The sequence below is a fragment of the Leuciscus leuciscus genome, assembly GCF_965113295.1.
Source record: "Leuciscus leuciscus genome assembly, chromosome: 16".
NCBI classification, from domain to species: domain Eukaryota; kingdom Metazoa; phylum Chordata; class Actinopteri; order Cypriniformes; family Leuciscidae; genus Leuciscus; species Leuciscus leuciscus.
The window spans coordinates 24,331,457-24,349,660 of NC_138740.1; the positions used below are offsets into that span (position 1 = coordinate 24,331,457).

General features: G+C 37.4%; 3 protein-coding genes across 3 annotated transcripts; 1 reads left to right on the forward strand and 2 right to left on the reverse strand.

Annotated features, from left to right (window-relative positions):
- The first annotated feature begins 1,078 nt into the window (after positions 1 to 1,078).
- On the forward strand, positions 1,079 to 10,141 carry LOC309478522 (complement component C6-like). The gene is made up of 17 exons (XM_082142123.1): positions 1,079 to 1,245; positions 1,780 to 1,954; positions 2,092 to 2,248; positions 3,252 to 3,396; positions 3,542 to 3,689; positions 3,840 to 3,972; positions 4,299 to 4,409; positions 4,527 to 4,767; positions 4,904 to 5,026; positions 5,117 to 5,283; positions 5,443 to 5,668; positions 5,909 to 6,077; positions 7,121 to 7,238; positions 7,342 to 7,474; positions 7,582 to 7,776; positions 7,923 to 8,010; positions 9,985 to 10,141. The coding sequence occupies exons 2-17, from the start codon at positions 1,809 to 1,811 to the stop codon at positions 10,124 to 10,126; spliced, it is 2,442 nt and encodes an 813-aa protein (XP_081998249.1). The 5' UTR covers positions 1,079 to 1,245; positions 1,780 to 1,808; the 3' UTR covers positions 10,127 to 10,141.
- A 281-nt stretch (positions 10,142 to 10,422) lies between these two features.
- Positions 10,423 to 12,590, reverse strand: LOC309478524 (complement component C7-like). The gene is made up of 5 exons (XM_082142125.1): positions 12,385 to 12,590; positions 11,037 to 11,086; positions 10,861 to 10,936; positions 10,645 to 10,786; positions 10,423 to 10,563 (listed from the first exon to the last, which is right to left on the reverse strand). Exons 2-5 carry the CDS (start codon positions 11,084 to 11,086, stop codon positions 10,424 to 10,426), a joined length of 408 nt encoding a protein of 135 aa, XP_081998251.1. The 5' UTR covers positions 12,385 to 12,590; the 3' UTR covers position 10,423.
- Positions 12,086 to 17,916, reverse strand: oxct1b (3-oxoacid CoA transferase 1b). The gene is made up of 17 exons (XM_082142124.1): positions 17,715 to 17,916; positions 16,783 to 16,894; positions 16,468 to 16,558; positions 16,067 to 16,202; positions 15,482 to 15,631; positions 15,261 to 15,367; positions 15,027 to 15,087; positions 14,838 to 14,945; positions 14,612 to 14,726; positions 14,410 to 14,504; positions 14,280 to 14,328; positions 13,819 to 13,891; positions 13,584 to 13,659; positions 13,397 to 13,486; positions 13,224 to 13,304; positions 13,037 to 13,138; positions 12,086 to 12,662 (listed from the first exon to the last, which is right to left on the reverse strand). Exons 1-17 carry the CDS (start codon positions 17,811 to 17,813, stop codon positions 12,627 to 12,629), a joined length of 1,581 nt encoding a protein of 526 aa, XP_081998250.1. The 5' UTR covers positions 17,814 to 17,916; the 3' UTR covers positions 12,086 to 12,626.
- Positions 17,917 to 18,204: the final 288 nt, after the last annotated feature.

Here is an 18,204-nt window from a genome sequence, read left to right on the forward strand (position 1 = left end):
AGTCAATAATTGTATTCCTTAAAACTCATGTTTGATCACCAAAATTACATATTTAAACGTTTTTTTCCCCATGCTTTAAAATAGCTTGAATGTAAATACATCCTTGCTTAATTTAGTATATGCGGATCAATGAATATGCTAATTAGCCCCGCCTCCACTCACGCCAGCTCACAGATTCACTCAGCCAGCTTTAAGGTAAACACTGCACACTGGTATCGCTATTACAACATCGGACACATAACGTTAATTAATATGATTAGCCTTTTTCTTGACTATGTTTTCAAACAAACAGCTAATGTGTTGCTAATGTTACACAAACCATGTTCCCCTTCGCCATCTCAGTCAGGCAGCTGCCCTCTAACAATCATCGGAAACGCTTTGAACAACTCAGAACGTCAGTGGAGAAAGGAATAGTTCATCATAACATAGTAATATACATCATACACCCACTATATTGCTATATCTACACTATTTTTCATATCAACAAAAACTGGGAGACCCCAGTTCCCGGGTACCCCAAAATACCGGGATAACCTGGATTCTCTCGAGACTCGGCCTGCTAGTTCACTGTTAATGATATGCTAAAGTCTGGCTGGCACGTTGACGTGATTGGTTACAAGGTAGTTTGTGACATCAGAAACACCAGCGATTTCAAACCGCGTTTTTTGAGACTATCTTTCGTTCGCGCAGTTTTAAAGAGAATCAGTATTAATGGTGTTGACGAATTTGCACATGGTGTGTCTTAAACCATATTAAAAACACCACATAGACTTATAACATTAAAAACTTGATTTTCACTATGGGTCTTTAAGAAATTCTTAGAGACCTAAATGATGTTTAAAAAAAAAGTGATGCTTATTATGAATTATGAAAAAATAAGATAAAGAACAAAAGCAACCTCTATTTTGGCATGGAGAAAGGCAATAACTCTCCTGTAATAACATGTTATCCATGTACTCTCTGTCCACATTCCCAATGGTCTAAAGCAGAAGCCAAGTGTCAAAGTGAAAACTTGCAGCTGCAAGGGTTTACTGGAAGCAAAGGGGGATGGACAAGTTCTGAAGAGCGTTGAGAGAGAACGCTGAAAGAAAATTCAACCAGGTCATAAGAGTAACTTTTCCAGTGCAGCGGATTGTGCCACTGTCTTGCTGATACTGATGTTTACTCACATTGCGAACAGACACAGAGAATAAAATTAGACGTGATAGTGTGCTTACATGCTTTTTGGAGGAGTCTGAAATTGATGTGAGTATTACCCACAAGCTCAGGTAGCCTACTAATAGGTTTCTGCAACTTCTCAAGAAACTGTCTGTGGTGAGGTCTTGATTTAATTGTTGGGTTTATTTTAAATCAGTTTTTAATATCCAAATTTGTCAGATTAGGTTTAGGTTTGGTACCATGATATATATTTAATATTAAAAGTTTTATATTAATTCTGTTTTGTTTTTATATATATATATATATATTTTTTTTTACATAATGGCTTTCCATTGTCTGTTTGGTTGTTTAAATCATAAACCATTATAAATCACTTTTATCACTATTTTTGAGCACTTTTACTCAATATATTAAAAATGGTCCATATATAGTATTCCATACTTCAAACCCTCTGATCTGCTTACATAAACTAAAGATAGCGTTCTTTCAGAATACCTAATTTGTGTTCATTAATTTATGTGCATAATATGCACTGGGCAAATAATTATGGAAATAAACAAATCAGTTGTGCATGTGTAATGCACCTACTAGTAACCTACTAACCTTCTCCCTTACCTTAAGCTATCAAGTTCCGACAGGCCTTCTTCTCTATGGATCATACTTCCATTCCCCTTGTCCTACTCTGCAGCCTGGCTTCATTTACCACCATTACAGGATGTTTCTGTGACCACTACCCATGGAGTTCATGGTCCTTTTGCACCAAAACCTGTGACTCTGGAACCCAAGCACGTACAAGGTAACCTAACATGATTTATTTTAAATTCTTAAATTTTTTCTTGCTTCTTTTGGAAGGTTGAACCTAACATGATATTTCTGATAAAGTTTATTAAAGTTTATTATGGTAATATGTGGACTGTGCATTTGTTGTTGCAGGGCTGTGCGCTATGATGAGCACTGGACCAAAAACAATTGTTTCCAGCTGTGTCAGATACATGAGACTAGAGCGTGTAATGTTGAGGCCTGTCCTATACATTGCCAGCTGACTGAGTTTGGACCCTGGTCAGAGTGCTCGCCGTGTGCCAAAAAATCTGTGAGTAAAACACACACAGCTATTAGGATATTTAAGAATATGATATCCTTGAATCTGACTGGTCTAGCAGTGTTCCAAAATATATAATATCAGATGTAAAGCGGCAGCAGCACAACAGCATTGGGACTTTTCACTGATTGTCCTTGTTTTTGCATTCCAGACAGACTATCTATGCATTTATACACACCAAAAAAAATTTTTTTGGGACGATTTCGTCCATTATCATTATAGTTGTGGTGTGGCCTTACCTATTTTCATAGTATTAGAATGTTTATTAAAGTCACAATAAAATCATAATGGACTATTTTAAATTTGTATTGAATATTGGTGGTAATTCATAATTATGCTCTTGTAATCTTCTTCTCGTAATCAAAACAGCTAACAATTTTTGGTTCCCAGAACGTTAGTTTATAGTTCCCAGAACATTCTTTTTTTAAGGTTTGTTTTTGGTTAGCCATGGACATTTTTTTTTAACGAAAATAGGACGTTAGTTTTTGGTTTGAAGAACGTTACCCTAACGTTGCTCTAACGTTATTCTAAGGGTATTCTAACATTATTCTAACAATCCCAGAATGTTCCCCAACGTTATTCGAACATAATTCTAATATTCCCAGAACGTTCCCCTGTCGTTATTCTAATGTTATTCTATCATTCCCAGAACATTATTGTAAGGTTATCCTAACGTTCTAACGCTCTTTTTTTTAGCGAGTCATTGACTCTCTCATTCATTCAATCGATTTGTTAAAAATGTGTTTGATTAAATGTTTGAAATTAAATGGCAATATTATATCTAAAATTTGTGTTACTGAATATTAATTAAATAAAAGCAATATCACATGCACAAAATTTAGTTTTTCCAAATATCAGCATGGCTAGGACTACCTGCAGCCTTATTCTATAGCTGAGAACAACAACATTCTTGCTACTGCTGTAATAAGGGTGCTTGCTACTGCAAACATAGTCTACTGCTGTAGTAAGTGTGTGTATGTTGTGTGTGGTTTAGTTCAAAATCAGGTCTGTTTTGAGGCCGGCTCAGTTTGGCGGGGAAGAGTGTAGTCCATCGCTTACAGAGGAAAGACTCTGTCATCCCTCCAAGGAATGTAGGATTGAGCCTGTCAACTGTAAAGAGAAGTTCACCTGTGACAGTGGTAGATATCTTCACAACAACACATCATATTAGATTTAATGATACATGGTCTATTGATTTTATAATCTAGCAAATATGTACAGTTTTTAAATGCTTGCTCTAGAAAGCAAGTGCATGATCACCCACTTGCTTTTTTGCCTTCAAAGGAAGATGTATAAATGCTGCTCTGCAGTGCAACAATCAGAACGACTGTGGGGACAACTCTGACGAGAGAGACTGTGCGCAAACCAAAAAAGTGTGTGCAAGTGAACGGAGATTTGCTTTTATTCCTGGAGCAGACCTGATTGGTTATGGGTGAGTTACAGATAAAGATAATTTGCTTTCTGAGATTGCAAAACAACTTCATGGACATGGTAAGCTTCTAGAGATGTTATCATGTTGTCAGCAAAATAAATCTGAGCTTGAGCTTTTCTTAAAACTGCTAAAGGTTATTTTTTAAATTAGATTTGATGCTGCGGCAGAGCAGATGAGAGGCGCTGTTCTGGACAACTCATTCATGGGGGGTGAATGCACTCTACAAAAACTGAAGAGGAACTACTACCGAATCCCTGCCAACATTGAGAGATATGAAATCAAGGTGGGAAAAATCTAATTTCTGTCTGTTTGTGCTTATAATATTTTACTTGTTAGTAAAATATTACTTGTAATATTTACTTGTAAAATTACTTGTAAAATTATATATCCAAATAACATCCAAAGAACATAGGGATGCACAATACACTGGCATCATATATATATAGAGAGAGAATTTCTACATTGGTGTATCACTAAAATATTAAATTACTCATAATATGAGGTAATATATATTGTTTTATCTTCCAATCACACAAAACACTAGGTGGTGAATACAAATCACACAAAGATTCGATTTTGACATTTTAATATTATTTGGTTTCATTCCAGGTAGAAAATCTTGAAGATTTTCAAGTGAAAGAAGTCAAACCCCAAAAAGTAATCTTGGCCAAAGAATCAAATCTTTTTATTAAAGAGGCAGTGAAAGCATCTCAACAAAAGGTAAGGGATTTCAAACTCTTATTTCATTTTTTATATCCCTAACATTACACAAATGTGTCTCTATATCTAAATTGAACACGTTGTTCACAAAGATCTGTTTTTGTTATTTTTATGCAGGACTCTGAGTTTTTCAGGGTGCATCAGGTTGTTGCCACATCAACATTCAAAATGAAATCCTCTGACCTCTACTTATCAGACCCTTTCCTTCAGTTTCTAAACAGTCTACCACTGGAATACAACTATGCCCTTTATAGACAGATCTTCCAGCTGTTTGGGACACATTATTTCAGCTCTGGGACATTAGGGGGAAAGTATGATCTCCTTTTCCAATATGATCGAGAAGAACTAAAAACCTCCGGTAAGCAGACATTATCATCTGATTGTAAGAACATTAGAGACCTTGGTCATGTGGAGCTCACGTAACTTTATCTCTCATTTATGAAATACATTGCAACTGCGCTCTCTGATCAGTGGTGTCTCCTTACAATTCCCAGGATTGACAGAAGCAGAAATGAACAGTTGCATTAGTCAGGATTCCACCATCATCGCTATATTCTATAATAGAATCTCACATAGCTCCACCTGTGGGAAAAATACATTAAAAACCGAATATGAAGGTAATACATACACAAATGTGCTATTAAATGACTAAAGGCTTATGTTTCATTTTATATAAACTTAATTTGAAATTCTGTTGACCATTTCAGGGTCAATTGTAAAAGCATCAGAGAAGTGCATCACATCTGTGCAAGGAGGTAGAGCTGAATTCTCAGCAGCCCTGGCCTGGGAGAAGAGGGGTGTATCGCCAGACAGCACTACATACCAGAACTGGATCAAATCTACAATAGACAATCCAACTGTTATAGATTTTGAGGTTAGGAGGAGAAACAAACATTTATGTCATTTGAAAATGGTCATATATTAACCTGTCAAATATTCTGGGTTATAGAAAAAAACTTTTATTCAAAAGAAATGCAAATGAACTGAAAACAGGAACACCAGATTAATGTATATTTGTCAATATTTTATCTAGCTTTTGCCTTATGTGAATTTGGTGCGGGGCTTCCCTTGTGCTGTGACAAAGAGACGGCATCTCCATAGGGCGCTGATGGAGTACCAGACTGAATTTGACTCCTGTAAATGTGCCCCCTGCCCCAACAATGCCCGGCCAGCTCTTTCTGGAACAGAGTGCATTTGTATTTGCCAGACCGGGACCTATGGACCAAACTGCGAGAAACGAGCTCCAGACTACACTGAAGGTTCACATGCATTCCTATAAATATATGTATGCACTAATGGAGAAAAAAATATATGTATATAGACATACAGATATTTCTAAGAATAGATAAATTATAATATTAATATATAATATAAATAAAATAAAATGATAATTATATATATAATATAATTACTAATTATACATAGTATTATATATGTTTAAAAAAAAAAAGCCAATAATTATAACGCGCCAGTAATAAAATTCTGTCTGCATCCCACAGACAAAGTTGATGGGCGCTGGAGCTGCTGGAGCTCTTGGAGTACTTGTGACGCCACCTTGAAGAAGCATCGTTCGCGGACCTGTAACAACCCTGCACCCCAGCGGGGCGGCACAGCCTGCCAAGGACTTGAGAAGCAGGTGGAGGAGTGTACCATCTCTATTTTCCAGGAGTAAGTGCCCTTTCTTTTCTGTAGACTACAGAAGAGGTATCTGTGGGGTCAGAATGCGGTCATTGGCATGCATTCACAAAAAAATGTGTGCAGATAAAGTACTCATACAAGTTCTCATATTATTGTGCATATGCAAATAAATTTGTTCTTACCTTAATGTTTGTGTTGTTTTAAATTAAGGAGCGAGCGCCTACAGCTAGCAATTTGCATACAATCTCACCTCTCTCTCTCACTCTCACCTCTTCTCATTTGCGGTCTCTTGTACACACTCTCACCTGAGAGCAAACACTTATTGCATGATCAAAGAGTAAAATGTGTAACACATGTAAAACATGTCAAACAGTTTTTATATAGACCAAGACTACAGGTGATCATGTTTCAAACCTCTCATTTGCCAGCTGTGCATATGCATAATGGTTTTGTTTAATATTTTTATAAAATGTTTCCCTCAGACATAATAATATTGTCATTTTGTTTAGTTATTCAATTTCTAATAATAAATATTTTCAAAAATGACTTAAAGATACCCAACATTTTAATTCTGTCATTATTTACTCACCCTATGTTGTTCCAAACCTCTACGACTTTCTTCTTTCTGTGAAACACAAAAGAAGATATTTTGAAGAATGTTGGTTTACCAAACAGTTTCAGTTCCCATTGACTTCCATTATATTTTTGGCCATACATTGGAAGTCAATGGGACCCAGATCTGTTTGGTTACCAACATTCTTCAAAATATCTTCTTTTGTGTTCTGCAGAAGAAAGTCATGCAGGTTTGAAACGACATGGGGGCTGAGTAAATAATTACAGAATTTTCACTTTTGGGAGAGCTATCCCTATTAAATTACTATTAATTAATATATGGCTTAACTGTATTTATTGTGTATTATGTCGTTTTAGTTGGTTCAAGTTTGTATTGTGAATATATGAATTTGAATGCTTTTTAACTTACTGATTAAATAATTTATGCATGAATACATTTTCAATATGCATGGTTAATTAATATGACACGTGAAACATTATTGTTTGTCTGTTTTTCACAGGCAAAATGTGTGCATTAATGATGATGACTTTGTGGCTGAAGGGTCCCGTGAGAGCCAGCTGCCCCCTGGAGCTTCTGGCTGTCCAAAACCCCGTCCACCTGCCAACAGCCACCTGAGAGTGAGGGGACACAAGAGTTTAAACTTTTACATCACATCTTCTCCTGTTGCTGTTTATTCCTGCTTCCTTCCACTAACGTCCAACTCTTTCCTTCTAATTCCAGATCAACAAGCGTCAATACGATTATGGAGATCACGAGGAGTTTGTTTGCTTCACTGGTTTTGAGCTGGACGGATACCAGCTCATTCATTGTTTGCAGGATGGCACTTGGGAGAAACCCAAAGGACAGTGCATTAGTAAGCCATAGAAATGCTGATATCATATCAAAACAAAACAATTTATGATCTGAAAGCTCAGTTTGACCCTTACAGTTTTCACTCGATATGTTCTCCTGTCATTCCAGAAAACGTTTGCTTCAAACCCACAGTGCCTGATGGCATGAAGATATACCCTGACAAAATGGAGTATAAAGTAGGAAGTGACATCATGCTGGCCTGCTTAGAAAGTGGCATGAGTCCTTCAGGGCGTCAGTCTTACTCGTGTGGGAAGAGTCTTGTCTGGGAGCCAAGCATTCCACAGGACATACACTGCAAGATTGGTACTTTCACAGAATAAATATGCTTTTTGCAATAATTCATACGATTCACAAATCTTACCGCTTACTTTGAGTATAAAGTGACATTCATTTATGTTAACAACTTTAGCTCCTTTAATGCAAACATGGTTAAACATATTTTTCCACAGATAAACCCTTTGTACCAGACAGCAGCTGTAAACTTGGAGAGATGCATGATGGGACTAAATGCATCTGCATGTCCAAAGAGAGATGCAGGTATGAACGTGTCCCTATTTGTGACGGTGTTTCAATGCTGCGTTCCATTGACCCCGAGGACAGATGTCAAAGTTGGGAATGATGTCACACCCGAGTTGCCTGCATTCCATCCCAGGAAATCTACGATGGACATAAAAACATAAAAAGCAGGGTTTTTTGCACAGATAATGCCGGAGTATCATGTCCACTAACAGAGGTTGGATAGTACTACATGCACCACTGAGTTTATTGAGACATAGGCAAACAGAAATGTTAATAAACAACATATTACAACTGTTTCAGTACGGTACATGTGCTGAGCAGCCATATTGGATTATGAAGTCGGGGTTGTTGCTCTTCCTCCGACTTGAGGGAGAGTTCCAGACAGTTAAAAGTTCCTACTGGGAACTAAAGCCGAAATAAGTTCCTGGGACAAATTGTTCCGGGTAATTTCGGTGGCTTAAAGGGATAGTTCACTTTGAAATTAATTTTTGGTATGTTTTAGCTTACCTCAAGGGCATCCAAGATGTAGGTGTCTTTTTTTCCGCAGTAGTTTCAATTTTGATATTTTTAGGTCAAACCGTTCTTGTCTGTCAGTCATATAATGCAGGTCTATGGTCATTATCTCAAAACACAAGCACAGAGTCCAAATTAAAACAATTCCCCGTCGTCCAAATGAAACAATTCCCCATCGTAAGTACACATTGATGGCCTAAGACACGAAACGAGCGGTTTGTGTGAGAAAACGAACAGTATTTATATCGTTTTTACCTCTTATACACAGCCATGTCCAAGTGATCTGATCTGACGTGTACGCAGACTGGTGCATAGATATATACACACTAGATGTCGCCTTGAAGACATTCGTTCCAATGAACTGCCGTAGACAAGGCGACATCTAGTGTGTATATATCTATGCACCAGTCTGCGCACACGTCAGATCAGATCACTCGGACATGGCTGCGTATAAGAGGTAAAAACGATATAAATACTGTTCGTTTTCTCACACAAACCGCTCGTTTCGTGTCTTAGGCCATCAATGTGTACTTACGATGGGGAATTGTTTCATTTGGACGACGGGGAATTGTTTTAATTTGGACTCTGTGCTTGTGTTTTGAGATAATGACCATAGACCTGCATTATATGACTGACAGACAAGAACGGTTTGACCTAAAAATATCTAAATTGAAACTACTGCGGAAAAAAAGACACCTACATCTTGGATGCCCTTGAGGTAAGCTAAAACATACCAAAAATTATTTTCAAAGTGAACTATCCCTTTAAGACTTTCCCACTTCAGAGGGCAAATGCCCAAGTTTTGAGGATTAACAATAATTATTTGTATATATTAAAGCTGCCGTCGGCAACATTTTTTTGATCATATTCAGTGTAATCGACACTATAATCCGACAGAAGAACATAAATAAGGTGGTTTTAGAAAAAAACCCGAGCTTCTAACTCCACCTGGAGCGTGTTATTTGTTTTGCAAAAATCCAGCGCTCCCGCTTCATCAGGTCCAATCAGCGCAGGGGGGTGTGAGATCTGACTGTCAATCACAGGTCGTGCACACGCCACAGATCCCCCCTCACTCGCGCACGTTAATATCACATGCACACGCCACGCCTGAAGTTCGCCTGGAGATTGCATGAAGCGTGATGGCGGAGAGAAAATCTACTAACAAGCTTCCAATTCCTCGGTTATTGCTATCTATGTCTAGATTAGCCAGGGCAGCCTACCTCCGAGTCCATGGTGTTGATAGATGCTGAAGAGACGGACGCGTTCACAGAAAATCAGGTACACACGCACAGTGACGCACTGACGAGCACGACCTCGATGGGAGGGTGCTCGCTGGTAGTGGGGAGGGGCATGAGAGTTGTAAACATTCAACATTTTGGCTAATCGACCCAATCTGCCAGACTTGCCGACGGCAGCTTTAATGCTGTGGCCTGTTGGGAAATTTGACCATTAAGTACCATGTATTTGTGTATCCTGCAGAAATTATAGAGCAGACTTGTGCATTTTCGACGCAGACAAGGAGAGTGCCATTATGATGTCCTTCTGTGCTTTTCATGCTGACCGTTGTCATGGAGACAGATTGTACTTTATGAATAATAACATTATGTTAAACTGTGTGTAATGTAAACCACTGGGAGACCACAGATGGTTGTCATTACCTGTACTGCATTAATAGAAAGGCTAACATAAAGGTTTTTAATCTAAAGTACTCTATTTTTCATATTTAAATGTTAATAGTACTTTCGAGTATTGACCGCGGGGGCGGAAACATATACAGTATGACGTAGCCATGCGCACTTACTAGACCCTAGCGTTTAATGCACAGGAGGACTATAGCCTACAAAGCTCCTGGACTATAGGATTAGTCTAGGAAGAAAGGACACGGCCTCACTAGGATGATAAATGTAAAAGGTGTATTTTACCCTCTTCCTGTGAGGTCAGAGTTGGGCGGAGGCTTTTGCTCATCACACACTATTGTGCCACTACAGCGCCGCTCATCTAAACCATCTTCACAGTCTTGATCCCCATTGCACACCAGAGATGGGTTGATGCACTGACCTATAAATAAACCAACCATGAAAACTGCAAACTGCCTGGACATTTAAATTCAATACCACAGTCAGACGTGACTTAGCCTACCAGATGTGCAGCGAAACCTGTTTCCGCACCCTGTCTGAAGGGGGCAGCTTTTCTTTGGGAAACAGGATTGTTTCTGTATGGCATCGCCTGTACAAGTGCTGCCTCCAAACTGAGGGAATGTCTCTACATGACGCAATCGAACCTGAGAGAAAACAGTCATTCAGTTGTGGCCAGTAGCAATATTTTTTAAAGCTGCAATATAAATAGGTCTGTTACCTGTGTCTTGGTACAGCCGTCACACTCTGACCAGTCCCCATACGGTCCCCACCTGCAGTTTACCGGCTGCTCACACCTTTCATAACAAACAACGCGAATGGCGAGTTATAAGAGATGCAAAATGTCCAGCATTACTTCTTAGCAACTGCATAAAATATAGTATTCCTGCCACTCACCAAATATAAGGCAGAAACGTGACCAGAACTAATAAAACAGCTGGGCACATCTGAAAACATCAGTGTTATTAATATTTTGAAATAGCTTTTATTTTTTATATTTTTCAGGTTTTATTTTAATTTATTGTAAGTGTTTTTTTAAATATAATTTTTCTTTATATTTATTTTTTCTTTATTTTTGTTAGTTGCAACATTCTTATATTTTAGTTAATTTTTTCATCTTATAGGCCTATTTATAATTATTTATTTTTTAAAGTTTTTCATCTGATATTTACTTTATTTTATACTTACCAAAAATTGTTTTAGTTTTAGTTTTTACTAGCCTTAGTAAACAATAATAACATTGGACAAACGTAATCCAGCTATGACTACAGTGCCATACTTACTATTCTTTACATCTGCGATTCATTGCCATACCTTTTTTTATTTATTATTGTTTTTATGAACAACTCCTTACCTTAATGCTGTAGACTAGACAGATGGTGGGCTATGGCAGATACAGAAATGGACCCTGCTCATATACAGGGGCTCTTACAGGGATCATGACATCATCCTGCCCTGGTCAGGAATTCCCAGCATGACTCAGCATGCCGGACATTCAGTGCTGGCTCGTTTTCCCTCACCCTGACTTTGCCAGTCTATGTGTCCTCTCTGGGATTAATGTCACAATTTCACAATCTAGTCTTTAAATCTGCTAATTTCAGTAAACAGTGTGTGCATGTTGTTTTTGTGGCTTTAATTTGGAAAAAAATGGATGGGGTTCGTTTAGCATTGTGGAGGGTGGTGAAATAGTGTTCTGTTCCAAACCCTGCAGAACACACAGACCTCTGTCTTCAGATAGTTGTGCAATCTTTGTTGTTCAGGTCGATGACCAATCAGAGAGTGACACTAGGGTCAAAAACTTCCACTGAGCTGAGATCTACTCAATGGTCTGCTATGTCTCAGCTTTGTTCATTAATTTGGTCTTTTTATAGAATGTCAATAGGATGCCTGTTTACAGTATATTGAGTTACATCTTAAAGTAATAAAATGACTGCTGACAAAACACATTTTTAAAACAAACGTTACGCCAACATTATTTATTTCAAATTGTGGCAAGAATAAATGATTCAGTATAAAGTGGCAGTGGCACAGTTTCATTATTTAGTGCTGATTAGCTAAAACTGACATTTATGTAGTAACCACCCACAAACATTAAAATACAATTAAAATAAGTTTCAGTGCATAATAATATTTAACAATATTAATAGTAAAATATGCAATGTTATATCTAATCGGATTCCATTGATTCCATCACTTCTGTTAAAATGACAGACACATTAAAGTTTGGCAATGTCTTAAATCTTACCTTAAAAGATGTTTTAACTCTTGGACAGTTACTTTGTTCTAGTATTCTAGATTTTTAACAGCAAGTCTAGTCTTAATTAACATGGTAAGGAGAGTCATCCATAAATTTAACACTGAAATCTGTGTTTATTCCACATCCAAAAAAAAAAAGCTTTTGAAATGAAGGGAGTCCTCTCTCTCGCTCTGGTCCTGTCTCAGCATTCCGGCAGAAGGACGTCGTCACTATAAATCCTCGGTATTACCTCATATCTGCTGCATTGGTTGTAAGTGTTGAGACACCTGAAAAATACCAAAATGACTTAAATCTTTCCCCCCAAATACTAAATCTAAATGAAAGTATGGGAGGATCATGTTAATCTAATCCTGTCAGTCAAGACTAGTTGATTTCTAAACTTGTGAAAAAATTTTTTTCACGAACAAGATAGTTGCAGACACATTTCAAAATACACTGATTTTTACAAAGAGACCAAGAGGGTTACAAAGCACAATGTTTCAACAGCACATAATCTTGTTTGCCTGGATGAATCATTTTTAATTGCATATAACTTTTCATGACAGCCACTACTGAAGTAATTCAACAATTATGACTAACACATCCCCAGTTACACTCCATCAGTTCAGTCAATGCATTGGTGTTTGTCTGTCAGTCTTACCTCAAACTCCGTCCCAGTGCATGCTCTGATGTCATCTGGTGTCAGTCCTTCCCAAATCTCAATGAGAGTTAAACCCTTGCTCTTATCTACATCAAACACTGCCTAAAACAAGTGACAACACATATCACACTGTCCTTCAAAGGATGCAAGATATGTTAAAAGACTATTCTGTCTCTACTTTACTGACCTTTTCAGTGATTATACGGTCAACACACTGTTTTCCAGTCAGAGGAAGTGTGCACTTGTCTAGGATTTTATGTTTCCCACCCTTTGAATTGAACGTAAGTATATTACAAAGAGTGACAATAAATGTTAAAGCGTAATGACTGTAAATGAGAGAGTAAGGATTCAGGATTGTACCTTGGCAGAATGTTCCATAGTGATCACTACTTTTGTGGCATCACTAGACACCAGGTCCATCGCTCCGCCCATGCCTTTCACCATTTTACCCTGAGAGAAACACATGTTACATGTCAAACCAAGCAAGTAAAAACATACGGCATGTTTATCAGTGATGATGCAATAAAATATAGCATGAAAATCATACTGGAATCATCCAGTTGGCCAGATCTCCATACTTGGAAACCTGCATTGCTCCTAGCATGGTCAGATCAATGTGACCACTAAAGGAAAAGGGTGCAAAAGGTGAAGTTAAAGTGAAAGAGAAATATGGGGAACAACATAAAAATAATCAATTTCTCAATTGTGACACCCTAGAAATCCTGCTCATTTCAAGTGCAGTTTAGTTTAATCATAGATGAGTGATGCAGTCAGACACTCACCCTCTGATCATGGCAAAGGATTCATCGCTGGAGAAGTAGGCAGCTCCTGGATAAACTGTTACTGTCTCCTTACCTGAACACACACAGGCAATGATCTGAGTTTACCAGAAGGACTTCATTTTGATATTATATTATATTTAATTATATTATATTATATTATATTACAATCTCTCTCAAACACACACTTTCGGCTGTTCCTGTTACAGGTTAACACAACGGACCATCCGCATATTTTTTTTTGTCACAGGTTTTATATCAGATATATTATATTATATTATATTATATTATATTATATTATATTATATTATATTATATTATATTATATTATATTATGCATTATATATATCATATTAAGATTTTCACTCATTGTTACACTTGTTTATATGGTGTAGTGGCAATTAAGTGTTGATTTAACAGACTATAAAATATGATTAAGTCAAAAATAAGAGAGGTCACTGCACCAGCATTGATTAAATCAGGATCCACTTCACTCTCTGTTGGATAGGGACCCTAAATGGACAAAAATAAAACTGGATTGAAGTGAAAAAATAGCTGGGAAATTACTCAGGTTATTAAATAACAAAAACTCACCAGTCCCAAAATTCCATTCTCACTCTGCAAGTGGACAATGGTTTCAGGACTTATGTAATTGCTGGCCAACATAGGGATTCCAATGCCAAGATTTGCTGGGAATGATGTCAAGGTATATTTGGGAATAGGACTGTTAACAATTATAACTTTTGTTATCTATCATGTTGGCAGTGATATCTGTGGTCAAGCTGCTGAAGGATACCATACATTCCGTCCTGAAACTCCAGTGCAGCTCGCCGGATGATTCTCTCCCGGGTTATATCTGAGTCCTGTTTGATTTTAGGTTTCTCTTCCTTACTAGACTGAACCATCCTTTTCTATAAGTAAAAGAAGTCCTGAACATGACTTACACAATCTTGTAAAGGTAAATGTGTACTAAAATGAACAATATAATGAAATAAACAGTGATGTTCATCTGTCTTTCTCGCCTCAATTCGTTTTTCATAGCTGGCTCCTTTCACTACCCGGTCTACATAGATGCCGGGGATGTGAATGTCTTCTGCCTCAAAACTTCCAATATCAACAATCTCCTCAACCTGTGAACCAAAGTTAGACATTTTCAGCATACAGGACCTCAAACACTATATTCCAGCCTCAAAAATTGAAAGGTCACAAACCTCCACTATGGTAACTTTGGCTGCTTTACACATTGGCTGGTTGAAATTACGGGTTGTTTTCCTGTATAAAAATTATCATGTGGAAAAAAGTTTAGTATACTATTATTCTACAAACAAAGAGGTTCCTTAGATTGATACACAGATGAAGTCTGACACCTAGTGGACAATCTAGGGTAAATATTTTAGGAATAAAATGTCATTAATTAAATCATAGTAATGCAAGAATATCTTAACCTGAAAATAAGATTTCCTGCTTTGTCACATTTCCAGGCCTTTATCAAAGCGAAGTCACCAGTGATGGCTTTTTCCATGACATAATGTCTGCCATTAAACTCTCGAACCTGGACCAAACAATCAAAGAACAAGAACTTGATGCACACAAGTATTTTTTTCTGAAGGTGAAAAACAAAAACAAAAATTGGGACTATTTTTGACAGAGATATGCATCACCACACCTCTCTGCTTTCGCTTGCAATGGCAACGCTGCCATCTTTGTTATATTTTATGGGTGAGCCGCCCTCCTGGATGAGAGTGCCGTAGCCTGTGGGAGTAAAAAACGCTGGGATACCTGCACCACCAGCCCGTATCCTCTCTGCTAGTGTGCCCTGGGATAGAATCAAATCAAACAAATCGTATTTAAGGTCAACGCATTAATTGTGATTTGCAACCTATTTTACTTCCTTGATGTATATCAAAGTAAAAAGGATATTCAGTAAGGGAAAAAAAAGTTGGATTTTGAAGACTGTTTGGATTCTGGGTGTTACACACAAGAGGGTGTTAGCATGTTTGCTAAAGCAGTGCCTAAATAGCTATTTGGCTATTGCTTGACATTTAGCCTATAATCAAGATTACAAATTGAAATTTTTCTTTGCTGGAATAACATACACTGATGAATTGCTCACAATAAGACCAGTAGGCTAGCGTATAGTAACCAAGTATAGGGTTGATTTTAGTTTGATGTTGACTTTAAAGCAAAGCACATTTTGAAAAAGAAAAAGTTATCCCGACTATAGGCATGGATAATAAGTTAAATGATCTACCTGAGGGGTAAGCTCTAATTCCAGCTCGCCTGATAGATATTGTCTCTCAAACTCTGCGTTTTCCCCAACGTATGAAGATATCATGCGATTTATCTGTTTGGTTTTCAGAAGCAAGCCCAGGCCAAAGTTATCCACCCTATCATCAGAAACAATCACTTAGTTATTTAGTCACACATGAAATCACATTATACACTGGTGTTGCTTAAAGCCTTGATTCCTGAGGGCCCACTTCCCTTTTTCCTGTCCCTTGACCCGATCAGATTATTTTCCAGTCTTTCTTGTGTTTAAGAGTACATGACAGGAACCCCATGTAAACATCCCAGTGAGTTCGGTCACGTTAGGGAATTCTCTGGAAACAAACATGTCCCTTTGCTGACATTTTAATTAGAAATCTCTCTCACCCGGCATTGTTGCTCACGGCCGTGATGCCTTTTACTCCTGTTTTCAACAGGCCGCTGATTAAATTCTCCGGGATCCCACACAAGCCAAAGCCTGGGACAGAAAAGGGGGAAATTAAACAAAACAATGATAACGCTTGGGGACGCATTATGTTCTATCTACAGCAAAGGATATCATTATAGGAAATACCACTTAGCCGTACAAACAGCTTATCAGATACAGTAGGACTGCATCCTTGTGCAGAAATACATGTATAGAGGCCACATGCAGCGGGTACATGTATGGATGTGGCATAAGCATTAAGTTCCTCCTTTTACCTCCGACAAGAAGCGTGGAGCCATGAGGAATGTCTCTGACGATCTCTGTGGGGTCCGAATAAAAACATGCACTCCATGACTGAGAGGTTGAGAAACGTGAGATGTTGAATTCCTGTGGGGTAATATGACAGAGAGAGCACGGCACACTTTTAGGCACAATTAAAGTGAAAATGCATTTTATTCTCTTCATTAATTATAGTATTTTTGCTAAATGCTACTAAAATTATAAAACATTGAGTGTGCTGTCGCTTTGAACATCTGTTGGTGCCCACAGTACTGTAAGTATGGTTGTTTGAAGGCAAAACTTTAGCTCTTTGAAGAGAAGTTCACAGTAAATAACAATGTAGCATTAAAAGTTAATTAGGCTATATCACTCTGTATTTTAGGCTCCTTTAGCTTTTATAAACATCTGCATTAATAAAATGGAGATAAATCAACACATTTTATGATTTTATTTAGGCAAGATGAAATGTTCAGAGTGCCAAGCTTCATGCGTCACAAACAACCTGACAGCGCAACATGGACATACGGACATGCTGATATTGTGCAAACATCAAATCAATATGCTGTTCAAACAGTAAATCAATACAGCAGAATTAGTTTATTTTAAACTTTATTTGAATCTGTTCATCCGTATATGCAAAATATATAACTTTACAAAGTGAATTGTTTGGATGTTTGATTTGCATCAATATCTCAAACTGATTATAGAGGGGAAAACATATGCTTAACTCTTTAGACAAAAAGATTATTCAGGGATTGCCATATATTGACATCTGTCCTTTAAAACATTACAATAAATACATAAATAGACATCAAAGAATATCTAATGAAAATGAATGTCTGAAACATGCATTCATATGATTATTTGAACAAATATTTACTTTTCTTTAAATATTAGTGTTCTCAGCAATTCAACTTCTGTTACTTACCTTACCATGATGAATATAAATACATCCCTGAGCTCTTAATGATATTAGTCTTCCTCTGAGAAGAGAATCTGACCTAGATAGGAATCTCTGAAATGACATTTTCAGAACAACTTAACTTAAACTTTTTACAGAAAAGTAATCACTGTCTACTACAGGACCTGGATCGATCCTGCACAGTTTTAAAATAGGGCAAAGGGAAGGTTTTCAGGGGGTTTAGGGACTATTTAAAGTGTACTTTTGTACTGTGTCACTGTAGATCAATGAATCCCCCCCCCCCCCCACCCCTGTTGCTGGCTTCTATACATCAACTGAAACTATTATAAATGATACAAAATCATAAACTGCTGTTTCCATTAACTTATTAATTCTTTATGAAATCCACATCCAAAATACAGACATTTAAACCTCTTCATTGGCAGTATCCATGTTGTCAGTACCCAACATGAGGTCTCTCTATGTTCCCCACTACTCATGGAGGAAGCTACAGTAT